The 26,173-nt window shown below is 43.6% G+C and overlaps 1 protein-coding gene across 4 annotated transcripts in view; it reads right to left on the reverse strand.

Moving 5' to 3' along the window:
• The window catches only part of dusp8a (dual specificity phosphatase 8a), a 41,018-nt gene continuing 14,845 nt past the window's right edge, over positions 1-26,173 (reverse strand). For 3 of the 4 annotated variants that reach the window (XM_072385488.1, XM_072385487.1, XM_072385489.1), the window contains exons 3-7: positions 25,391-25,529; positions 4,798-4,964; positions 4,518-4,677; positions 4,023-4,146; positions 1-3,648 (exon numbers count right to left, since the gene is read on the reverse strand). In XM_072385488.1, the coding sequence (XP_072241589.1) occupies positions 2,412-3,648; positions 4,023-4,146; positions 4,518-4,677; positions 4,798-4,964; positions 25,391-25,529 (1,827 nt within the window). In that variant the 3' untranslated portion in view covers positions 1-2,411. Of the gene's footprint in view, positions 3,649-4,022; positions 4,147-4,517; positions 4,678-4,797; positions 4,965-10,024; positions 10,818-25,390; positions 25,530-26,173 lie in introns of those variants that run through there. The other variant, XM_072385490.1, reaches the window with a different exon arrangement.

Consider the following 26,173-nt stretch of genomic DNA (forward strand, 5'->3'; position numbering starts at 1 on the left):
TTCGTATTTTGTCATGTCTGTATTTTTGTCTCATTTTCACAAAACATGTACAGGGGAAGGAAAAGCCTTTCAATAGAACCTGAGGTATTTTTGCATCAAGCAGCCTAAGGTATCAGGATTTTATTTTAAAAACTCATCTAAATTCAGTGTTCTTAGATGCGTTGCTATTTACACAACATAATAATAATAATAATAATAATAATAATAATAGTTTTATAACAACAGTTTAGCAAATGGGACAGCCTGCATCATCCTTGTTACATATCATAAATAATTCTAACAATGTTTCTTAAAAATATGGGGAGATGGATGAGAAAAGGAGAGGTTTGAACCTCAGGGGAACACAGGAAACTATCTGAACTTACTGTAGATGCAGCAGCATAAGGTCAAAGGTCAGAGATCGCCAGAGAGTAAAGCTAATCAAGGGTCAAAGGAAAAATAAACACATTTTACATCATAAATAAATAACCATCTCGCACCAGGAGAGCAAACTTTTCATTCCTTCCAGCTCAGAACATGAAGATCCTGATTTTTCTTTCTATCGTGTGTTACGCTGTTTTTAATCAAAGCTTTGGAAATTAAGAAATAAGAGCAAATACAGACAGAGAGAGCGTGGGAACTTTATGGACATGCATTGTGCTGATGTACCAGCAGCTGTGTACCCTGTGTTGGGCTTGGCTCACTGAAAGATCCCCTGAGAATGAACAAAAGGGTGCGTGTAGGGCCGATGCTTGACATGGGAATATAAGTGTAAGTGCATACAGTATGGGGGGGGGTGTGTGTGCATGTGTCTTGTTTCAGCTTTGGTGGGACGTGCCGCGACGATGACTTGAAACTGGTGCTGGCTCGGAAAGGACACTCCAGACGAATCTTTATATCCTAACTTGTCGAAGAGCGTGTGCCTGTTTGCATATAGCTGTTATGCAAGCCCTCGTGTTTTACTGTGTGTGAGTGATCAGAGCGTGTGGCTACTCCGACTTCCTCTGCACAGTCAAACAAAACAGTCGTTTTAGTTAAAACTTAGGCCCTCAAATGTGATAAATCCATGAATTCACTGCGGAGGAGCCTAAACAGATATCCTGTTTTATAGAATTGAAGGGACGTTTGTGCCGTCCTCCCAGATACAAAACAAAGGCAAAAACTTGGCTTTCAGAGTATCGCGTTGCCAGGATGTGAATGGCAATTGGTTACCAGAAAGCAGAAAAGTGCATTTCAAAGTCATACATCACTCTCTCCAAAAAAGGAACAGCACATATTGCTTGCTTGAATTTGTTGAATGTGTGTATTTGTATGAGTGTGTGTTCATAAATACCATACAGCAAATAATAATAATAATAATAATTCAACAGAAAGAAAAAAGAAATAAATCCACAAAACATTATATTATTTCTCATTACCAGAATGAACCAATACAATAAATTAAAACTATAACTGAACAGAAGTCCATTAAAATCGCTATATATATTCATATTGTATATATAGTATTTGTCTGTCTGTAGTCAGCCTTTCAGGTGCATGCTCACTGGTGACCATAGGTGTTGACTGGGTTCAGCTGGATGGGGGCTTTGGAGGAGCATCCCAAACCCTCAGTCCCATCACGTTGTTAACACTGGAAACAAGAGGGCCAAAGTCAGGAAAGACACACTGTGCTTTAGGGGGGGGGACACTGCCCATCACGAGTCTTTGACTCAGAGTTTTTTCATCAACAAAATGCTGAGGATCCTTCATCATTTGAATGCAGCACCGCCTTTATGTTAAGTCCTTCGGATCTCGGCTTTGTGCTGTGGTTAGGTGAGGAGGCGGTGCTGTTGAAGAGTCCACTATTGTTGTTGATGTTGTTATGCAGCGTCTGTGGCAGGCTGAGTCACTGGGGAGGGCGCAGACGTAGCCGTGCGTGGTTCTGAGGTTCTCTGACACGGGGTGAAGCTTTGGGAGGAGACATGGGGCTTCAAATCACAAGCTATACACCCACTGAAGCACACTACATTTGACCACAGGCAAGCAGTTTGTGTCTAAACTCTGTCAAAATTAGGGAACTTTATATATTAAGGATGCAACATGACATTTGCTCAGGACAATTTTAAACTGTGACAGAGCTCATAAACATAAAAAGTTTCAGTACCAACAGTCACCCCATTATCTCCCCCCCTCCTCCAGGCTTTTCTTCAACTTTGAGTTAGAGTTCAGGATGGGTATGGCCAGCTAAGCACCACATCTGAGGCTCTGTCTGTCTTTTCACATTAACTCTCAGCTTGTATCTGTCCTTCCCTCAGTTGGAGTCTGTAACACTGTCTATGAGGTGAGCACATAAAGTCCTCTTCTGCTCCACTTCATATGTCTTCTTCTTGCACTCCCTCTAACCAGGTCCATTTATGCCTCCAAGGGAAAGCACATATCGCGGTCATTATCTGTCAGGACACCTCGATGATCTCCATACTACCAGAGAAGCTTGATTGCTTCCCAATCTTCCCCAGTTCTTCCCTGGACCTTGTTTCAGAGATTCCCTCCTCAAACTCCATCTGACAGCTGCGCCGCTTGAACTGCTTGTCTGACACAGGCACGCTGCTCGAGCTGGTGGACATGGGCACTGCTGATGACGACATGGAGTCTCGGTGGTCTCTCTGTGTCTGTGGTCCCGAGAGCTTCTCCCTCTGCGATTTGTCTCGTAACCTGACACCTTCGCTGCACCCAAATGCCACGTATGCCGAGCTGCTCCCGAACCTCACTGATGATTCCTCCCCCCTTCCATCTCCTCCTCCCAGCTCCATTTCTCTCTGAACACACTCCTCTGCGCCGAAATGCCAGGGAGCATCTGATGTTGGGGTAACGGGAGTGACGGGAGTGGTGGCCTGGACAGTGTCTCTGTGTTTGGTCCACATGGCCCCAGAGCCCACTATGGGTAGGGAGGGTAGCGAGAGGAGCAGGGAGCCCTTTAGGTTTTCGTCCAGGCTCGGGCTCTTGTGGTCCAGCAACAAGCTGAGTGACTGTGGAGGTTGGATTGGTTGGGAGTGGATCGGGGAACTGCTGGAACTGTGCTTGGTTTTTCTTCTGGATCTTGAGGAGGTACTAGATCGATGTATTCCTTCACCTCCACAGAGACCCAATCCTCCAATGCTGCCCCCGCTGCCTGGTGAGGGGAATGGAGAATCAGAGTAGCTGGGGCTGTCTAGGACGGGCGACTGAGAGCAGACACCATTGGAGCTTCCTGTTCCTGGGCTGTCAAGCTTGCACAGCTTGGGGACGTCTTCAGAATGTGTGGGTGCAAGGCTGGGGCAGTGGGGACTGTTAGGAGAGTAGACAGACTTAATGTCCAGGGAGAAGGAGCGTTTGAGCCGGTTAGTGTCCATGATCCTCTCAGCAGAGAGGTGCATGCCGTTGAAGCCTTGCTGGAGGGAGGTGGGTGAGGGCAGCTTGGGTTCTGGTGGGATGTGTGAATCTGCCACAGATGAGTCACAGTTGGTGTGGTGACCATTCATCTCAAAACCTGTTGTGATCCCATTAACCTCTGAGCTTTGCTTTGTGTTGTTTTCAGAGTTCTTGTCATCAGAGGTTAAAGCTTTTAGTAATTGCAGACCCTTTTCAAACTCCAGCAACTGACCCAGGAAGTTAAAGTTTGGGGATATGGACGGTCTTCTGTCCTTTACAAACCTGCCAGGAGGAAAAAAATGTTTGAAAACAGTTAGTCACTGTAAAGCCATTTAAAACAAAATATTATGTGTGAGTCCTATCTGTGATCAAGGTTTGGCAGTGAATCATGTCTGAATAAGTTGTAGTGGGACTTTTCAAAGGCAGTTACTCCATATGAGTCCATGATAACTGTTTTACTGATGCACAATACATTGTTCTGAGCTAAACTGTCCTGACAGGACAAAGCTAAGCCTTTTGTGCAAACTCCTGTTACCTGGCAGCCATCTAACAATTTCAATTCACACGACTTGGGCAGAGAGTTCATCTAGCATTTCTTTCAACATTGGGCTCGACACCTTAGCTCGGCTGGTGGTGGGTGGGAGGAGCAAGCGTACCTGTAGGCATCATCTGAAGACAAGCCCATTGTCTTCATGATGTATGCAATTGCGATGGTTGCTGAACGCGAGATTCCAGCCAGGCAGTGCACAATGACTCTGCAGTTTGACACCTTTGCTTTGTCTGTTGGGAGGGAAATGAACAACTATGAATACAAATAGCTATCCATGATACACAAGACTGTACATCCCTGACATGTCTCATCAAACCAACTTTACTCAGAAGAATACAGATAGTCATCTAAACAGACATGTTACAACCAACTCTATTGTTACTGAAGCTGCCTGTGAATGCTTCATAACCGACACAATGTGCGGATATGTTGTCTAGAATATCGCAGCATTCTTTGACACATAACTTGAGATAAATTTACTTCCTTGCAAAGGCACCTCCCTCAGTCGTTATTGTGCTTTGTGCAGCTAATCATCCCTTTCAATTAAACATTTGTATGACTTGTTTTCAACTTGTTTTCAACACATTTTGCCATCTCTTACCTATGAATTCATTAGTTTTGTCCAGCCATGGAAGCACTTTCTCACAGTAGTTGTCATTGACTGGGATGCGCATGAAATTGCTCTCATTGATAAAATCTGGCTTGGGGCAGGTGTTGCTGGCATTCAGCACATAGGTGATGCCATTCTGAACCATCAGATCCTACGGAGATAGAGTTAAAGGTAGTTTAAAGTTGTGTATAGCTGAAAGGTAACAGTAACGAGTCCGTTTATTTGCACTGATGTTGATAAAATCAGTGACAAGATGCAAAATAAATCCTACCTTGTTGAGGACGTCTTTCTGTGAACCCAGGTAGAGGTGTGGCAGGATGCGAGTGGGCCCTACATTAGCTACAGGCAAACAGGGCTGGGACAAGCTCATTGGTAGAGCATTGGCAGGCTTCCCCTCACACAGGCCGGGGAAACAGGAGGAGAAAGCAGCAAAACCTCCTGCAAGGACAGAGGAGAAAACAAGAACCGGTTAGGTACACTAATGATTTTTCACTTAATAGTCACATAATACACTGGAAACTCTCCAAATGTTCCCATGAACTCATCAGGAACATTGCACCGCCATTAGCACGGCAGACAGACGCTCAATAGACATTCAGAGGTTGAATCTGGGCTACAATGTCTGGGTCCCACTTAGTGAAACAGAAGCAAAAGAGGCTCTCTGTGCTTCTGTGTGTGTTAGGTTAACTGCTGGGCGGCCAGGAATGCGTGTCTGGCCCTTTAAGAGGCAGGCGGCTCCGCTTTTGGCATATGTGCATATGTGTGTGTGCATGAGAGAGAGAGTGTGTGTGTGGCTCTGTTTCCTGCATGAGCTCATGTCCTGTAGCAGTGCATTGCGTCAGGCTGGGGGAATGAAAGAGGCCACAGGTGCAGGGCCAGGACAGAGGCCCAGTAACATCCCCCTGACAACCACATTGCACACGCACACACACACACTTAAATGGACACATGTATGGACACACAGATATAAGCACAAAGATCAACATCTTGAATACAACATATGCTCAATATTCACTCTCACTCTCATCTTTAACTGTCTCTCTGTCCAATGCACACATGCATACCCACACTCATCATTACTCTGCAGTGCTGTGGTTTTATAACTGCAGGGCGGGGGACGACGAGAGGATTTGGGGGTGAGCTGTGTGCGTGTGTGTATGCTGAGGAGTGGGTAATGACCTCGCTGAGAAGTGTTGAAAAGGGAGGGCAGCGCTTCAAGGAAACCTTGAGACCCAGAAAGGAGATTAGAACCTAATCTAGGTTCAGCCCTGCGTGACCCAATCTGGGTCGTGGCGTGTGCACACCTAAACACATGCACACACACACAAATACCACGCGCACAATCACAGAGTGAGAGTGAGTGAGACATGACATCACTGTTCTAAAGTAGCACACAGAGCGCAGTGCAGGCAGGACATTACTCGCTGCTGTAAGGCACGCTCAGCTGCACATAACACACACACACACACACACACACACAGAGCAAACAGTGTCCGCACAGAGCACTGTGCGCTCAACAGATGTGACATGAAGAATAAATAAAAAGCTAAAAACAAAGACTTGTGCAAATATTTGAAAGATAAAAGATGGGGGTATTTGGAGCTGCTTCACAACAGCCTTGTTTCTGAAACACTGGGCACATAATCATGACACAGTGCTATTCTGGATGCACTGTCACTTTAAGAGAACAGTGAAGAAGGCCTGTCTGTTTCCAGCTATTAATGGCAACCAGCGGAGCGATGACATCAGCGCTCAACATGGGGGGGGGGGGGGTGGAGCGGAGAAAAGGGTAGATGCAGAAAGAATGATCAGATAACTTCCACAATTTAGGAGGGAAAACCGAGGGAGTGCTGCCTTGCTACCTTGACTCTGTAATCTAACCTTTTTGGGCTCTGTAGAGTTGACTAAACAGACAGCTGTAATTCACACTTGGCTTTGGGCTGTGCTGTAGGACTCCACCAGGCTGACTCTAGTGATCCTATATGCAGCGCTACAGTGTCACTAATGGATAAAACAGAGGGAGGAAGGGCTCTTTGAAGGGTTTCTTCCTGGTTTCTCTGTTCCCAGGCAGCTCATGTTGGAGAATATACACACACAAAGAAAAATAACTGGTGCTACATATAGTATTTACTGTATCTGTGTGGGGAGGGGAGGAAGGGCTACACTCCTGGAGTTTGTTAAATCAACAGGAAAAGCCTCGCGTCACACGGCAACCATTTCCCTTTCTATGTAAAGACATTGTTAGAGAGTTGTTAGAAAGACTGAAGACAGGATGTTCCACAGTAGAGACAGTGTGTGTGTGTGTCCAACACCGAGGAGAAAGTCCGTTTGTGTGTGTAAAGAGAAGTGAACACATGAATGAAAATATTCCTTCGACCTTTGATCTCGTTTGCGTCTGGATTAATAATTACAAGCGTGATTACGGTGGCTGACCTCATCTCGTGTTAAATAAACATTAAAGAGCCGAGTGTGTAACTGAGGGAGTGAGTAAGGGGTTACTGGCGTGACGGGAGACTGAAGTCAGAGATAAGAGAGCAGAACTTAGTGTGCTTGCCTGCTTTTCTAAGAGCCATTACATTACACTGACATGACGTCAATGCAATTACAAACACCTTCCTTGTAGTCAAAGCTCTGCACAATCGGCTCTAATGGACCTTCGCCACAGAAGACATACCATGTTATCGTTGCCTTGTCACCTGAACCCTATTCAAAGTTGCCATGACGACAGGGAAAGACAGTGATGTTGATGAGAGTTGGCTCAACTTGTCGCCCTGAGTGTTGTCAGGACGGAATAAAAAGCACACAAAAAAGGGCCCATGGACAAATTGCGAGCTACCAAAAAAAGCCCAAAGAGACATGGTCTCATTCTCCCAAAAAAATGATGACACATCTGCCAATTCTAATCTAAACACACCGTACACTCACACTGAAGTCACTGAAAATACCCCGTGACACACAGCAGCCTGGCTGCCCATGAGGGTGACATCAGAAAGCCAAAAATGGAAAGATTATTTTACCCTCAATGAAGCTTGACAATAAGCAAAACCAACATACTGCAACACAAAACTCGAGAGATAAACTTTTTGTGTTGCTAAATTTACCCACAACATTTACAGAGAAATACAAAAATGACCTCAAATGTTCTCAGTGGAATGCAGATAAGAACTTGTGCGGGAATTAAAAGGAATTTCCAGTCACACGAAAATGAAAATGTACTTGGACAGGATGTGACTAACCCAGTTCTGAACACACACTTTAGAAAAGCAAAAAAAATGTTCAGGCAAAATGAAAACACACAAGCAGGAAAGAGGGCACTGTGTCGCCATCGGCAACGCTAGCCAGCGGTGACTTCCTTTTTCCGTTCTTCTCTGCCCACTTCGTCATTTATGCAACTGCTTATTTTCCTGTCTTGCCCCGTCAGAGCCAAGAACTCAGACCTTCTTTGTTCGCTAGTTGTGAGTCCCCCTCCTCACCACTTGTTTCCTACACCTAGCTCAACACCTTCGTTTTAGTTTTAAGCTGCAGATCAAACTCAGATCAAATAATGGTGTTGCTGCAGAAAAGCTTAAGCGATGAATGGGGGTGTAATCACAGGGAGACTGACCAGAGACGGATGAAACACCTGCCTGGCACAGTTATGCTTATTTGGGGCTCCGCTGTTACATCACTACTGTTGGTACAATTGTCTGCCTTGTCAATACAACCTCACCCCTCCTCTTGTGCATGCTCTTCAGCCTTTGTGGCTTTCAGTTCCCCTCTTTAACTCGTCTGTTAATGGAGATGGGGGGGAAACGCACAAGGATGAGTGTGTACACACACACACAATCCTCCACGGCCTGGAGCATTGATCTGCCTGAACGACTAACTACCCTGCACCCCTCTGTTGCTTTCCTCTGTGGTTCATATCAGGGGAGACATGACGCCATCCCTCTGTGCCCCTCCAGCTGTCCCCTCCGCTACGAGGGGACATTAGCATCTCAATGTGAGCCCCCTCACCCTCCCAACATGACATCATTGCACACATGTCCCTCTCAGCTCCACAAAGGCTGTGCTGCAGCGTGAAGAGGCAATGAGTGTGTGTGTGTGTGTGTGTGAGAGACTAGGCAACATCTGTCAAAAATGTGTAGAATGACAGAATATTGATGAGCTAGGATTGGATGAGGTCACTGCTTTTCATGCTTGGTGTCAGCTTTAAATGGAGTAGCTATATGATTAACATGTTGTCATATTGGCTGACGGTTAAACTGCTTATTGTTCCTCTATTTGACTGGACAGACACCAGGAATATGGCACTTTGATCAACTGCTGTTTCAGCAGTACTGTGTTACTGTAATATAGGACCTCCTGTAATTTAGGCTGCTTTCACAAGTCTATTTCCACAGTGGTGTGTTAAAGTGCTTCAGTACCTGTGACACACACAATCTATTTTCATCTGATGACGGTTAAAGTGTGACCTGAACAGAAGTGTTCAGTTTGTTTCTGTGTAGACAAACTGTAACAAACTGAACGTGCACATGTGCACTCAGTGAGAGGAACTCCTAAGCTAACTGCTTCAAACCAGACCTCTGAGATGTCCTAATGTGCATACAGTGCACGAGAAACTTCACTCACATTCTCAGTTGTTATTTCTAACTGATGAACAGATTAATAGATATTTTTGTGCAAAACGCACGACTGAGTTGTTTATTTCTCCTCAGCAGCATTGCTCGGCATTGCCTCATCGCTCTGTGAGAAAAGGTGTTATGTTAAACACCTGCAGTGCACCCTGCACACATATTGATAGCATAATCTCCACAAGACACCATTCTGCAGAGGGAGAGTGAGCTGGAGTGAGTGCAAAAAGCCAAGAGCGAAGCACAAGAATGAGAAAGAGCCTTTGTAATAGTTTTACATCTCAATGACCACAGGCTGAGAGAGCATGAGCACTATGTCATACTGCGGGTCACAGCTCTCATTCTCCCCCTCCGAGCGCCTTTTCTCTCCTCTCTTTCCTCTTCATCGCTTCTCATCTTCATGATGTCATCCTCCTAATCCCCCCTTCTTCCTATTCTGGTTCTCTAAACACATTAACTGCACAAACAAAAGGGTGAGAAAACAATTAACAGTTTTGGCTCAGCTCCTGCAATGTATTCTTTTAGCCTGTTGTAGCGGTAAATCTAGCCATTGCTCTGGAACATATCCTTAAGATTCCCTTCACATCTATCTTTCATTTGTGGCAAGCATGGACTGGAATACCTGAGAGTTTGTGGCGTCTTTGTACTCATCTGCAGTGCACAAAGCCCTACCAGGGGTTTTCCCTAATAGTCTATATCTGCACGAAACATCAGTGGATTTTAAAGTCTCCAGCAGGAACACATTAACGATTTTAACAAAATCTATTTTGTTAAACCTCTCAGTGTTTGTTTCATCCTCATCATACACACAAAAGCAGATTTGGGTCTTCTTAACTTGCACACACAAATTTCCACACATTCTTTCTCCGCCAGGTAGATACACACCTCGAAGCTCTCTCCCCTCCTTCATTCGGCGGACCCTGATCTTCAGCCTCATGTCTGTGTCCTGCAGGTCCGGCCAAAAGCAGTCCTCTGCTGGGGCAATCACCACATCCAGAGGCATCCCCCAGTACAAACTAGGTCTCACGCACACACACAGACAGAAATGTTCTGGTGCTCCTTCCTTTAGGGACAGAGCAGCCCCTCGCCAATAAAAATATATCAGAGCAAACACACAAAAGTTACTCTGTAGAGGACTGACTGAGTCAAGTCCTCAGGTTGAGTCCACAAAGTCCACTCCGGTCAAATTAGCTGCTCCTGTGTCCAGGCAGTGACTCTCATAGAGTGGACCCCGGACAACAACAAAAAAAACCCGGTCCAAAATGTCTTTGGACGCACTCCTCAAGTAAACATATGGCCAGAATCCAATGCAATAACCACAAAAATTCCTAGAATGCTCCTGCGTCAATATTTGGCAATTTTGTGGTTTTGTGAGGATTGGCTGGCCTCAGCAAGAGCAAGAAGGAAAATAAAGTGAGCAGCCTGTAACGTCTGGATGTAAACGCCAGCTGTGATCTGCCTGCAGCTGGTTTACAGAGCGTCTGTGTGTTCCTCTGAGCGCTCTCTCTGTCTCTGAGTCCACAGTCACAAGAGCTGCCCACTATTGTTGTGCTGCTGCACTCTCCTCGTCTCTCATTCGCTCAGTCACTGGCTTACACTCCTCCCTCTCCCTCCCTCCTCTGACTCTCTCTGCAAAGAGGATGACGGAGCTGCACTCTCTCCTCGAGCTCTGGGGTTGAATGAGCTCACTTGCCGTGAGCTCAGACTCTACCCAACCAACCTCCCTCCTCCTCCTCCTCCTCCTCCCTCCTCCCCCTCCTCCTCCGCTACCTCCCTCTCTTGTGGAGCCAGCGCTCCGTCATAGCTAATGTCTAAGGCACGTAACCACATTCCTTACTCACCCAACAAATATGCGGCCACCTCAGGGGCCTAGCTATGAAGCTGGCCTCTATCAGGGAGGAACAGAAGCTGAGACGAAGCTACCAAGCTGTTAGCAAATAGATACACACCTACGAGGCTTAACAGCGTCTCTGATGTTCATCGCAGAGAAGACACATCAAGGTCTGGCTTGCTGAAAGAGGCTTGTGTAGCATTACAAAATAGTTATGAAAGATGATTTTTGCAAGATTTCTGCATTTGACGGCTGAACCGTTATTATTCACATATGAGACGAGGAATAGAGTAAATCTAATCATCTGCTAATCCTTCAAATAATGAACAGTAATGCATATTAGTAAGTTGAAGCTAAATGCCTATGTTAGATTGAATACCTTAAATGTCCAGTAGCCTCTAAGGACATTACACTTACAGGGTGGGGGATTAAGACCGTGTCAGTATGTTGACAGCTGTTGTGTCTCTGAAGATGAGGGAATGTGTTTGACTTCATAAACGTTTCCTGTGCTGGTTAATGTCAAACCTGCCTGTGGACTCTTCTCATCTTAGAGGATCTAAAGGCATAGAGGAGAGAGAAAAGCTCAGCAGAGGCAACGAATAAATTAAATGAAAGCAGGCAAATGAGAAGAGAAGAGAACACTAGAGGAGGTGAGAAGACCATACAAGTTTGTGGTTGACAGCCATTGTTCATTTGACAGGCCACAGAGTCCTGGTGCTTTACTATGGAATGAAAAACACGTAGGCCACAAGTCTAGCAATGAAAAAAAAAGCAGCATGGATTAAGAAAAAATCATTACTGGAGGAGACTGGATATGAATTCATCTATGATGAAAAAACATCTCCTATATTTTGTTAGCAGTGATAACTTGCAAAAGGCCATAAAGCAACAAAATCAACCATTTTCTCAAAGTCATTTATAAAAACAGCGCCTTCCACGAGTAGGTCAGTCAAATGTCCTTTCTCTCTATCGGTTCTGTCTCTGGTTGAGACATCACAGTACACTGATTACATTCAAACCAGGTCAGATGGACCTCAAGCAGATGAAGTCACAGTGCAGATCCAAAAAAAAGGCAAATAAGCTTATACAAGATGTCTAGCGAGGGGGCCAGCTGCATGCTGACTGACCTCATCTCTTCGCTGTGGACCCCTGAATGATTGCACATGAGTGAGAACACAGCCTTACGTCACCCTCTGTTCAACAGCAGGAGGGGAAGCAGAAAGGAAATAGGTCACTTTGCTGATGATGAGCTTTGTGACAAATGCAGATATTGGTTCTGGGAGGGTTTCAAGCTGTGAGCAAATGCACATACACCACTAGATTTGCCATTGCAATACACATTCTCGCACATATTCGCCATGTGCAGCTGGTTGGAGCAGGGGTGGCACTCCAGAGTGGTCAACAGGGGTCACTACACTTCAAACACACTCGTCAATCACCTCCGTTTGATCTGCACCTAAAATTAGTTGTTCTGCCTGTGTGGCTCAAGGCCATAAACCAGCTTTGAAATACACAAATTCCTAACACCTGCAAACCCGCAAAAGTAGAAGCCAAGAGCAACAAAACCAAATAGCCTCTGGATGTTGTTTTAATGCTCAGACCCTTTTGAGTTCCTAAAGCAAACATCATGCCATCCCTCCCTTTACACCCCCCTCCCCCTCCTCTAGTCCTCAGCAGGGCAATAAGGCTCAGAATAGTAGGTGTGTTAATTAGAGGATTACAGCCAAGATGCTATAAATGACAGTCGGGCCTTTTTTATTGACTGCACATGTGTGCCCTGCTGTGACAGAAATAGGTGGGACGGTCACTCATAGCACCCCCCTCCTCTAAGATCCCCTCTTAGATTTAGAGCATGCTTTTAAGATACAGAGCTTGTTGCCTGGACAACGCTCAGTTTACACACACATAAACGTACATAGAGAATGGTGAAAACAGACAGGAAGAGCAGCGCAGATGAATATGATATAAAGGCATCGGGTAAAAAGTGAGAAGGTGAATGAAGGCCAAAGGGGCCCCGGAGACTGGACCTAATTCTGACTGCTACTCGGAACCTGAAACCTCGACAGGTTCGGCGAGTTGGTTGATTGAAAGAGTAATACTTTAAAAATGCTACTTTATATTTATATGAAATGTGAAAATGATATGATAACATATAAAACATATAAAACACCCATTTATCATTTAAAAAAATGTTCTTAAAAACTCAAATCCCTCATTTCTATCCAAACAAAAGTTTGAAAAATTTGATTTCCTGTCGTGAGACGCAGAGAAGCAGCACATCCACACCTCTGCAAACTGTACCATTTGCCTCGTTTGTTTGACAAACCATAAAATATTTTGACATAATATCTGTTGAATCCCTCACCTGAAAAATAATTACATAATTTTATACAATATACAGTCAGCTCCTGTTGCACATGTAACACATTTATGGTTTCACCGATCTGCAGTTTTAAAAAAAAATATTTTCCCCCATTATCACCTACAAAATGACCAACGAGAGCCTAAATGCCACAACCAAATCTGCCACGTAAGCTTATAATGACACATTTTTTCTTTCATTTAATGGATTTTGTTGAAGCCTGTCCCCCCCCTTTCCTCCCACTGAGACAGGCAGCAACAGGAGTGTCATCCTACACCGCGGATCATCTGTCAAGATATCACAGGAAAGAGAGACGTCATTCTCTGGATAGGGCAAGTTAACGTGATGAGTTAATGTGTGTGTTTAGCTTTTAGTGTTTGTGTGTGAGCGCATGTGTTGGAGAATGAGTGGTGCAAAGGTGAGAGGAAGACAGAGAGGACATTGCTGCAGGGGTTAGGGATGGGGTTGACAGTTATTTACTCCAAATACATACAAGCATAAGTGCCTGAGCACAAGTGTGTGTGCATGCTTACTTGTGCGCGTGCACGTGTGTGTGTGTGTTGATAGTGCTGGTTGTCAGGGGATCAGTAACAAGACTGCTCTTGCAGTGATGTAATGCCTACAGGAGAACACAGCTGCCATGCCTGGGGGGTGAGGTAGTCACCAGGGGAGAAAGAGGGGAGGACGAATGAAGCGATAGAGGGTGGGGGAGGTGTTTTTAAGGAGAAGAGGGGGAGATTAGGTGGGCTGGAGGAAAGGGGGTGCTTGGATCAATAGGGCAATATCTGACAGGATGCAGATGATATCTGTGCCACCAAAATGTGTCAAGCACTGAGAACTCTTTATGCAAATGATCAGGATCATTTAAGCATCATTTAATCAAATACTTTCAGATTTAAAAATGAAACTTTTCAAAGCTCATATCAACAAAAACAATTCCTGGAGTTATTTTCTATTAAAAATTAAGATATGCAGTATAGGCAAGTCAAGACTTGTTGAAGTGAATGTCTTCACACTTATCTCCACCTGAGACTTCTTCCTCTCTTAGATCTGATTCTTTTTTTTTTTTTTAGAACTAATAAACTAACTCGATGTCTTTTGAACACGAAATTGTCGTGAAGGGGAATCAAAGCAAAATGAAGGAATTGCTTCTTAGATGTAGACATCAGGAGCCAGAATGGTGCACAGATTAATGGGCTGATGCACTTCTTGGTCATGTATGTATTCATGCACGAGGTAGCGTCATCGCTATCTGCACAGCCTGAAGGAAGGCTTCCTCACATCAATCATGAAACAGAGCCCCTGCTCTCCAAACAACTTAACCCCCGAGAGGAGCTCGCATCCAAGGCTACTGCACTGGTAAATCTGCTTCACTGGCAAGAATTTTTTTTTAACATCACACACACACACACACACACACACACACACACACACACACAAACACATACAAAGGAAAGAAGCTGGTAAGCTATCAAATGCACCAAGGGGGGCTTTCAGGACCAGACGGGCCTTCATAAACTAGATGAACTACTTAAAAATCCCAGTTGGAGGCTCAATATGAAACACTACCACAGGCATGCGCTTACAGTATGCTAGCATGCATGTATAGCCTGAGTGTTCACTTTGCTGTTCAGTGAATGCTAATTTAAGCTGAGAGTGAGACTGCAAACAGCTGTTTTCTGGTTTTATATGTGCAGTTAATGTGTTTGTGTAGGAAATGCTGAATATCTGCAGAAATGATGCGGATCAGTTTGCAGTAATCAAAATATTAAGAATGTGAGCAAATAAGAGAGAACATTCCTCTCCATGCTGATTTCCCCTGAGGTGAGTTTGTCTACTCAGGTTTGCCTGAGCAGAGCAGGGGGGCATTTCATTCTAAATGCAAATGTCCTGAGCTGAGATGAGCAGTGTTTCCTTGGGGAACTTTAAAAGCAATAACAATCTGAAAACCCACCTCACCTCTTTTGCGTGTGGGACAGTCTGACACATGTGGTGGCGGCGTAATAATCACAATGCTCTGACAGGGGAAGCTGACAACAGATCAGTTTAATAAGCTTGTGTTGCTACATGCTGACTGACAGGCAGGTCTCAGATCAGCTGAGTGTTAATTACCTCCTCTCAGTGCAGCAGGCAGACTGATGTCCTCACAGCAGAGCTGGAACCTGCACCAGCTGGTCTTCTGTTAGTTCAGTGTCCTCTACTGTCTTGCCTACCTGTGTCACAGTTAGCTAAGACTGTATCAGACAGTCTCAGGGTTGCTCTTTGTAGTATATATATATATATATATATATATATATATATATATATATATATATATATATATACATACACATACACACTCTATAATCAGTTCAACCAATATTCTTCAACACTGCAAATCATCAGCATAACTGTGTGAGTTTTCCTTTGGCCTTCAAATGCATATCATGGGCAGAAGAAAGAAAATTTCTGCTTATATCACCGTGATGCACCACTTTCCTGATGAGGAAAAAAAATGAAAGTGGTACATTTTCTTATTTGTACCTAAACAGAAGTTTATGGACAGAAATCTTTAGCATAACAGTTTTAACTGCATACCTACACTTTTAGTCATTGAGAATTTCCCTCTCATACACAGACATGCAACTGAAGTAAGTCGTTACACCCTGGGACTGTATTTGACCATTGGAGACACGGTGACAGCTGCTATCATAGCACCCGGGGCCAAGGTTGGCTTTCCTGACTGCATGCCATGTAATTTCTGTGTGTGAGTGTGTGTGTGAGAATGTGTCATATCCACAACACGGCAGTGACATCACTCTGTCAGCCACAGAAGAACAATAGAGAAGGAATGACGCTATGCAATGAAAGGAACTAGGCAAGCTGTTTCTGTGCAGTCGCCAACGCCTACATCTTGCTGTTAAAACGATTTCTAGAGCCGATTGTGAGACTTCTGAACTTCCCTCTTCTGTCCAAATAAAAATCTGTTTTTAAGTGTACATACACAAGCACATCCTCAAGATACACATTTGTATACATGCTGAGTTCCCTAGGCGTCTCCCTCTCACCCTGGGGAGCCCTGATGTTCCTTTATCAGAAACAGGAAATGGTTACACAACAGAGGGGGAAATAGCCCCTCCACACTGACCCGACTTCATCTAAGAATGTGTGTACCTGTTTGTGTATGAGAGACTTGTGTGTGTGCAGAGGGGGAGATATCAGGAGGATGAGGAATGATAGCAAACTGCTGCATTCCTTAATCTGCAGCCTTTGGCTTCCCTGGAACTCCAAAATTAGCCTGTTGCTGTGGTAATGGAAAATCTCCCACCTTTATCAGCAAACCGCTGCAGCTCCAGAGGTTTGATCCAACTGATTTTAGCTATCAGCGCTGGGACAGGGAAATACTCTTGTTCCAGTAAGGTTAAAAAAGAACAGCAACCCCCCCCCATCAACAAACTGCTTATTAAAATACATCATTGCATATTTTAGCACATTTCAAACGGAAGCTGTAATAAAAAAACATTTCAACAAAATGAGTAAGTAAGGAAGCAGCGCTGCAGCATACCAGAGATAAAGTGCTTCAAAGACGGCTCGGTGATAAACAGGAATTCACCATTGTTCCAGGGGATGACGCTATAACAGGATTGACAGTGGGCAGTCAGAGCATGAATGGAATTCAGTGGATGCAGGCCAGGCTTGGATATATTAAAGTAGCATAATTGTTAGCCTCTCCTTTCCCTTTTCTTGTGCCTTTTGGAAATTTCCATTCCACATGTGTGTCAGAGTAATCAGCATAAATGCTGTAGCGGTAAACTGATGGCACGGCAACCAAAGTACAGAGAGCTTGGCCCAGATTCATGAGGTTTGAGTTATGAGGTGCTGATGGGGGTAAACTGAGTCTGGGTTAGAGTAGCTGTTCAACTTCAGCTCCTGTTGACCTGATGTGTTGACACTGCCTAGGTAACAGTTTCAACAAACTATTTTTATCCCATGCTGGACGAAGGCACGAAATGGGTGGGCTGGGGTGTTCAAAAGGCCTCTAGATAGATTTCAAGAACCAGAAGTTATGCACTGTGAACGGACTGCATGCATATTACATACTGTATGTATGGCTGAAGTATTTAGAGCACTTCACTTCCTTGTCTTACCATGAAACTACATCTTAAGTGTCGAGCAATGCTTTTCTTTTAGGGCATGCCATTTGTAATGAACATTCACCACGCAGAGTTAACTTTCACTCATGTGTCACAGTGAGAAATGAACTATAATGGTAGTCAGCTTACCCATGAGCAATTCCCAGCTTAATTATCATGTGTAGGTTTGATGTGTGCGTGCCTGCACTGACATCATGAGCGCTTATCTTCTTCCATGCATTCTGAATTTTATACAAATCTCTCCTTCGCATGGATCGAGGAGAAAATGTAATACTCCTCCTTTGCATGCTTAAGCACATACGTATGATTGTGTTTCACTAGTGTGGATGTATATGTGTGTGTGCGAGGCCCCTCTGAGCCAGCAGGGGACTTTGAGTGATGGGGGAGAAAGAGAAGAAGAGCAGGAGGCAAGCAGAGCAGTGAGATCACGTCATGTTGGAAACATTTGGCAACGGCTCACATAAACACACACACACACACACACACGCAGGCCTGTTTTTGTTCTCCGGTTTTCAGGGAAAGAAGGGGAAAATGACATCAAGCTTATCATGTGAGGCCAATGAGACCGATGAAGGAGGGGGTGAAAACACTGGCAGAAACAGAACATTGTTACATAAAACTCAACTTAGTGCAGACCTCCCTTGGGCCCTGTCACCATATTGTGTGTGTGAGAGCCTGTCCAAATGTGCATGCATGTGCAGGTTTATTGAAGTATGTGTGCAAGACAATCAGGAGCACAATACCTGAACAAGGTGTGCCCCTAAAAAAGGAGATTGATAGATACCTGCAGAGTGACTGCAGAAAACAGCATTATGTCACTGCTCAGCTTCAGAGCTTCAATGCATTTCAAAGTCTGTAACACTTTTCAGAGCAGGAGGTGATGTCATAGGTATTCTGTAGCACATATTCTTTGACCTTTGTGGTCCCTGTGAGGACTGGGGTGGGGCTGATGTGTGTGCGTTTGTGTATCTACAGGCCAGGGTGAGAGCATCGAGGCCACTGGCGCCAGATGTGATGACCGCAGGAGTCTGGGCCTAAAAATAGAGCTCTGTTCTCAGCTCGACGAAACTGAGGAGAGGAAGGACGAATAGGAGGAGGGGATGGGTGAAAAGAGGAAGATGTCAGGGGGGAAAGTAAAGGGGCTGAAAAAGAGATGAAGATAGAGGTGGTGAGGAAGGCGAGGTCATTGAGAATAATGTGCGAGACCTCTCTGGGGATGGTGAGCTCACCTCTTAATGGCACCATTGGCTCCTTCTCAATGAAATCATTGATCTGCTGGAGCTCCCCACAGTGTAATGGAGAGAGTTCAGGTGGAGGAAGAGGCAAAGGGAGAAGAGAAAGGGGCAAGGAGGTGCAGAAAGAGTACGCTCACAAGTTAAAAGACAAACATGATATAAGGAGGAAGGGGGGAAATTAACTTGAGGCATACGAGCTCAATACATCTTTTGACCAGAGCTGTTGTCAATGACAACACACCTGGAAGAATGGAGCGATGAGCAAATATCACATTGTTGACTAAGCTTGATTAAACTAATCTGGTCTCCATTACACAGGTATCTATAGGACATCAGGTTCCTGACTGCAGCGATGACAGAAGAGTTAGGCAGCGCATTATTGCGAACATTTATTTAATGGAAGCATTGAGAACACATTACACAACACAGCAGGTGTGCGTGCATGTGCAGTCATGTGAGAGAGAAAGTCATTATTCATTTACATTTCAGGCTCTAATTAAATATCTGGTCCTTACCAGATGTTGAAATTAAGTAAATACAACCTCAGATGAATAAGAACTCAACATGTGATAAAATCTAATGAAAAAAAACTAAATTAAAATGCAGAAACAGTGAGTGAACAACTAAGCAGATGTCAGACCGTGCAATGCTCAAGTGAAATAGAAGAAAAATACAAAGAGCTACATCTCAGACGTGCTCAGTGAGCATGTTAAATGTTAAAATTCATGATGGTACAACACAAAAAACCGAGTATGGCTTGTTTCAGAGAGTTTCCAGGAGAGAGCCTCTTCTCTCTCTAAAGAGAACATGGCAGCATGTCTTAGGTTTGTAAAATTGCATTTGAAAAAACTGCAAGACTTCTGGAAAAAATGCCTTTTGGAAAGACAAGACCAGAGTGCAAATGTTTGGCTGAAATTGGGTCATGCACACCAGCAATTAAAATTGAATTGAATTGAAACAGAAATTCTGAATGTCTGAAAAAGAAAAGATGCTGCAATGGCTCCATCAAAGTCCAGTCTCCAACCTGACCTGAAATGCTGGGGTGGGACCTTAGGAGACGTTTGCATAAACAAATGCCCACAAATCTCAATGAACTGCAGCAACGTTGTAAAGAAGAGTGGACCAAAATTCCTCGACAATGATGTGAAAGACTGATAAGGTCATACAGAACAGATGAAGTTGAAGTTATTGATGCTAAACACGGCTCTACAGGCTACTGAATCATGGGGTGAACTTAGTTTTTTTCACAAGACTTGGCTATAGAAGAAGAATTTGCCATAAAGATTTTCGGTTCTATAGAGGCTGACAAACACTGCACAGGAAAGCCTATCTCATTAAGTAAGATCTCCAGCCACAGACACTCTGAATGCACATAAAGGTGCACACACACATTCAAGATGTAATGAGGAGCATTACCTCATCTCCTCAACAGCTCTCGTCCCTCTGTCTTTTTTGTTTCTATCACACATGCATTCTCAAGCGTTGCCTCATGCGCGCACGCACACACACTACTTCATTATGCACATATTCATACAGAAAAGCACACACAAATGCATAGATACATTCACACACACACGGACACAAACAGACCTTCTTATGTAGCTCATTGGAATGTCTCTGTGAACGGCTGCATTGTGAGATTTGGCCTCCTATGATTACCTCACCTCCTCAGCTTCTCTGTGATGCTCACGCGCACACATTTATACACATGGGTCACCACCCTATTGTACACCAGAGCAGCAGAGTGACATATAACTGAATTGACCTTTGTGTCTCCATCTATGCAGTCACACCTTAACCTGCTCTCATGGGAGCCCTGCAGTACCCAGCAGCGCCTGGCTGTGTATTTTTAGTCTGTTTGAGCCAAAGGAAATTAGGGAGAGGGACCTTTCATCTCTAAATACCTGCCATCAGTACGTCACCACCGTGTCTCATCTTGTGCTTTTGCATTGATTTGGCAGACTGACAGTGTCATCACAGGCTGTAAATAAATCAAAGTGTGTTCTAAGTTTCAGAAACAAGCACGACATTTTGTGCAATACATACAGTCATTAGAGTAAATCATTTCCAGCTCATAAATCAAACTGAAAATAAGCCATGATAATAATAAGGTTCTTTCAAAATGACTGAATATCTTCTGACACATAAATCCTTTGAGGCTGAGCGCACCAGGGACAACACTAGAAGAAAAAAAAAAAAAGGAGTAAATCTAGATGACGTTGATGAGTGCAATTGCTTTTGTCACCTTTTAGTGTGAAAGAACAACACATACCAAATTTTATTAGACCTGGCTGATAATTACTATGGAATGTGAAGGTGCTCAGAATTCATCAAGCCTGTTTTTTCTAAGAAGTAGAAGTCAAAGGTTAGACATGAGCACATTCTTGTGAATCTGAAGTACATCACATGGACATGACGCTTCAAAGAAATGATTTTTTTTCAATGAATTAATTAATTAAATTCATTTAAAAAGCTTCTCACAGATGTCTGAGAATAGCGAACGATGCTCTGCAAACTTCGAAGGAGCTCATGAAGACATTTTCAAGTTGTTTTTGTTAAGGCTAACACAAACATACTGGTATCATGACATAAAAAAACAGAAAATCCTCTAATTTAAACCAGCAAATGGTTCTACATTTACCAATATAAACTAGACCCCTGTCTAAATATTTGTCAATGCAGTTTGTGTTGATGAAGTAACCGGGACTGATTCATGGCAACTGTGGTCTGTAAGTAAAATAAGTACCCGGGTGGCAGTTTCCTGCTGCCCTCAAGTCTCACCACTAAAGATAAAGTAGACACATGCTTTCACTCCTCAGCTCTACCTCCTTTCCCTCGGTGTCCCTTATCCCTTTTTTGTCTTTTTGACCCTGTGATGTGACGCTTTAATAATCCCATGAAAAACACTGACAGATGGCGCCGGGAAAGATTAGGAGCAATCTTGCACATCTGCAGACCCTCCCACACACATTAGATGGATGAAGCCCACACCTTTCCTTCCTCTCCCATGGCCTACCTGTCTTGTCAGACATTTTTAAAACTGTTATTCATTTAATTTTTTATTCCCTAATTTCTACTTTCAACAAAACGTGCCTTTCTTGATTAAAATGCATCCAGAAATGTATTTTCCACACACTCTTTTTGATTCTGTCTCTGCAGCTTCATTTGTTAAAACTGAAACATAAGTTACAAACGCCAGCTTCAAAATGTTTCACCCTGGCAGACCTACATGAGAGCTGCTGTGATGCAGATGCTGGCATCAGCTAACATACCACCTACCTCCACACTAGTGGGCAGTGTTCAGTGTTGTCTTTGCTTTGGCTTTGTGGTTTCAGATTGGTGGGAAACACGCAAACTTTAGACTCACTCGGGAGGCAGCTGGCTCCAACCAAATGATGTTCTCCTCCTCTACACACACACACATAAAATCCCAACTCTGAAAAAGGCAAGACACATCGGCCTGAGATCCAAGTGAGTGAGATCACCACTGTGGTATAAATATGGCTGTCCTGGGAGAAATTCGTTTCTCACCAAAAGTTTCACACAATTAACGAAATGCTCATGCATACTGAACCATTGTGAACTCATAGATTCACATGCATATTCACATGCTAACATTTTCCAACTGCCACAACAACCACATCCTGAGCAAAAACATATCTCAAAGTAATTACACAGTGAGAGACAGTCAGGACCCAGATTACTTGTTTCATTCAAAAACAATGATACAAACTGGGACGCGGTCGAATGACATCATGCACATTTAAGAAACACTGTTTATGTGAACCAGTGTTATTGATTATTTGGTGAATCGAGAGAAACCCAAGAGGGATTCACTGATTGTTTTTGGATCAATACGCACATCCCAAGTACAAGTACATGCACTTGGGATGTGTAACGTGCCATTTAAGCAGCTTATCTGCCATCTCCCAGTTCCGGTAATTAATTCCCCTGGTTTATGCTAAGTGTAAGTCAATATACATTAGTTCAAAATAAAAGTGTGTCACTGCAAGAATGTGCTCAAATCTGCTGACAAGCTGCAACAAAAATAGCATTTGCAGAAAGACCTCAAATAATCCCTGCCCCATTAAACATTAAACTTTGTAAATATACTATAATTCATTGTATCCATTTCATTTAAGATTCTTTCCATGTCCTCTCTATATCTGACCCTCCGTCCTTTCCAATCTCACATTACCTCTTGTTTTGATCTGCAGAAATGCTGGAGTGTAAACAGTGTGTGCTTGAGTGGTGTGAACATGTGAGGCTGAAAATAAGTCGTCAAGTCAGATATGAAGTCATCGGAGGAATTATTAGTATCATAAATCAGAGATCCAGCAGAGGGGAAGTGGAAAAGAAGGAGGCTGGGGGAGGACGGGATAATGGGATGAACGAAGGAGCAAATAGATAGAGAATTATTACTTGTTTTTTTCCAAATGTGAGCGGGGAGTATTGTTACTTAAAGTTTTATCTATTTCTGCTATTTAATTTATGGTGGATAAATAAACTATTCTTATAAATCTTACAAATTATTACATCGAACAGTCTTTGGTGCATAAGAAAGTTTCCAACTCAGTGAAATGACCTGGAAGGCTCTATGAGGCAGCCATAAAAAGAGCTGGTGAAATGAAAGTAGATAAAATGTCTCCTTTAATATCTCCTTCATCATAAAACACACCAGACAACCCTTAATGAAAGGAAAGGAGAAACTTCCAGCACTTTTAAAGTGTCAGTCATTTATTTTCAACCTTTTATTCACTACTGTGGCTCTCATTACCATGTCATGGTTTTATGTCACCAACCTTAACTTCGGTGCTCGTGTGGGCAGAACTTGCACGAAAGAACAAAGATGAAAATTGGAGAAGCATCCAATTAGCTTTCTGTTGTAGTCCGTCTGATGTCAAATTCAAATAACCTAGAGCACAGTTCTGAATATGGTTCTGCAACTGTTGTGACATCATCAGCAAGGTTGATGCAGGGCTGAACCCAAGTCCATCTGTGTTGGTTGAATACTCAAAATCATTTCACTCTGTGTGAGGAGAGAGCAGCACATCTATATATTTGTGCAAACGTGAACATAAAGTGTGCAAGTGTGGTCAGATTTCCATGACTGTCTTTTCAAAAGCCCTAAAAATTCCCTTCACAAAACTTCCATGACCTCGGAAAACTGTTCAGGCAAAGATTTAAGAAATAAGATCTCTTTCTGAAGGAAAAAACATGAATTGATAAGTTTTCTCTTTATTTACTCTGGGTACAATTCTCTCAGTACATCCAGTCACATCTTTCACTCATCATCACTTCATGAAAACTCTGCAGCATCCTCTGACACACAACTGCTCCTGCAACTCTTTTCACATGATTTTATAATGCATGCAAGCACGTGCACGTGTCCACGCAGAGCTCTTCATTTACCCACACACTCCCATACAAAAATACACTGAAACATTATGTATGCACAGGCACTGGCTGCAAGCTCCACTGACCCAAATAGTACAAGCACCCAAACAACAGCAAATGCTATTGGCTGAGTCCTTCTGGGGAATATTCTCTGCCACTGTTGTCGTGGAAACAGCAGAGAAGCAGGGACAGAAATGGAAGAGGTGTGACTCATTTTTTTTCTCCTGAAGACACGCAGAAAGAATGAGCTGTGGAGACTGATAAGGAGGAAGAGAAGGGAACTGCTGACAGGTAGAGTTTCAGTAACAAAATGTCTGATCAGAGAAGTGGAGGAGGAAAATCCTGGCTTTAGGAGGCAAACGGAGACAAACTGTGTGACTTTACACCATAAGGACGTGCTCACCCTTGGCATGTGCTCAGTATATCTCTGTGACTGCAACTAATTTTAGATTCTGAGTTTCTTTGAGGCAATCCTCAGCATCCATGAATGACTCATGAAAAAGCTCTAATCTCCCAGCGGCAAACTGAGAGGATGAGAAAAGGATGCGGGGATGCAGAGAACAGAGTAGAGATTTAACCGACCAGCTTGCCTCTGCCCATCTCATTTCCAATCCTGACTGAGGCAGATTACACTCTCTCCGCTGACACATCTGGGACGGATTCATAAGCCTTTGTGGGTGAATGTGTGTGTTATGCCGTCCCTTAAAAAGTTGTGGCCACCACAATCAGGCTGATATTAACCCAAGGATCCTATTAACAGGCCTGCTAGAGCTCAATTATAAGTCTTAGTGTGCTTGGGTGACAGTATGACAGGATAATAAGTCTGGTAAATAAGACCAGAGGATTGAAAATTAAGCTTCACATTACTGCAGTGATGCTGGGTAAGAAAACCACTCCAGAGAAGCTCAAACATCAAAGAGTCATCAGAGAGACTTTGTATTAAGGGAGAATGTTTTTATACTTTCTTCTTCCCCTCTTACCTTCACAAGCACCTGTGATCCTGACACTACTAAAGTTAAACTACTAGTAGAGATAAGAAATGAGGAATAACAGGTATTATGTGACTGTGACAAACCTGCTGCAGTGACATCTGCTGGTTAAACCGAGCAATGAAACAGTGCACCTGCTCACCGTGCCACAGGGATGGAGAAGCACGCACAAAAATAGATGCTTTCACATGTAAAAATCTTCTGTACTGAAGAGAGCAGGCTTTGTTCACACCACCACCATCCAGCACATGATCAACACACAACATCTACAAATATAGACACGCATTCACACACTTTCACGTACCGGTGAGCAGGGAGACTTTGTGGAAGGTTCCCTCCAACTTTCCCATTAGAATGTGCACAAAGCCGTCTTTGGACAGATGCCCTGCCTCCTTGGAACTCTGGTCATAAACCACCACTTCCTGCTTCCTGCCCAGCTCCACCTGCACAAAGGGTAAACAACAAGGAAGAGAGGAGAGTTCATTATTCAGCACTGCAGTGGAAACTATGATAACAATTCACTGCCAACAAGGAAGTAAATTTCAGTCTAAATTAATGTTTCTCTAAGCATCTGATTGGTATCTTGAGGAGGGGACTAGAGAACTCATGCATGTAGGAAGCATATGTTATGTATTTCACCTGAACCGTTATGAATAGCTTCTATTGGCTGAGTAATGCTGAGCATAGATAGAAGTAATGATGACACTTTGATGATAAATGAGCCTTGTGACTCTCAGTCACAAGGAAGCAGCAACAAGAAAAAGAAAATTAACTCTCACAACATAGCTGGCTGTCTTGACAATAAATACTAGCTTGAGTAAGTTATGAAGATGCAGCATAGGATTATAAATAATGCAAGGGCTGAGAATCACTCAACTCAGATGCTGCTGAGATGGTTGGTTGCTGTTACGGTGGGTAATATAAGCAGCGTTATAAAAGACGGTTACATAGTGGAGGGCGTGAGCTCCCAAGTGATGCCGTTTCTGTCAGATTGTGATAAAAGGAGAGAATACGAGCATGCGCTGATGTGTCTTTGCTTCATGTGCGTGAGTGCTTGCATGGGGGAGCGTGAGCACGTGCATGTGGC

Source organism: Leuresthes tenuis, unplaced genomic scaffold (assembly GCF_036924035.1).
Source record: "Leuresthes tenuis unplaced genomic scaffold, fLeuTen1.0.hap1 SCAF_5, whole genome shotgun sequence".
Taxonomy (NCBI): Eukaryota; Metazoa; Chordata; class Actinopteri; order Atheriniformes; family Atherinopsidae; genus Leuresthes; species Leuresthes tenuis.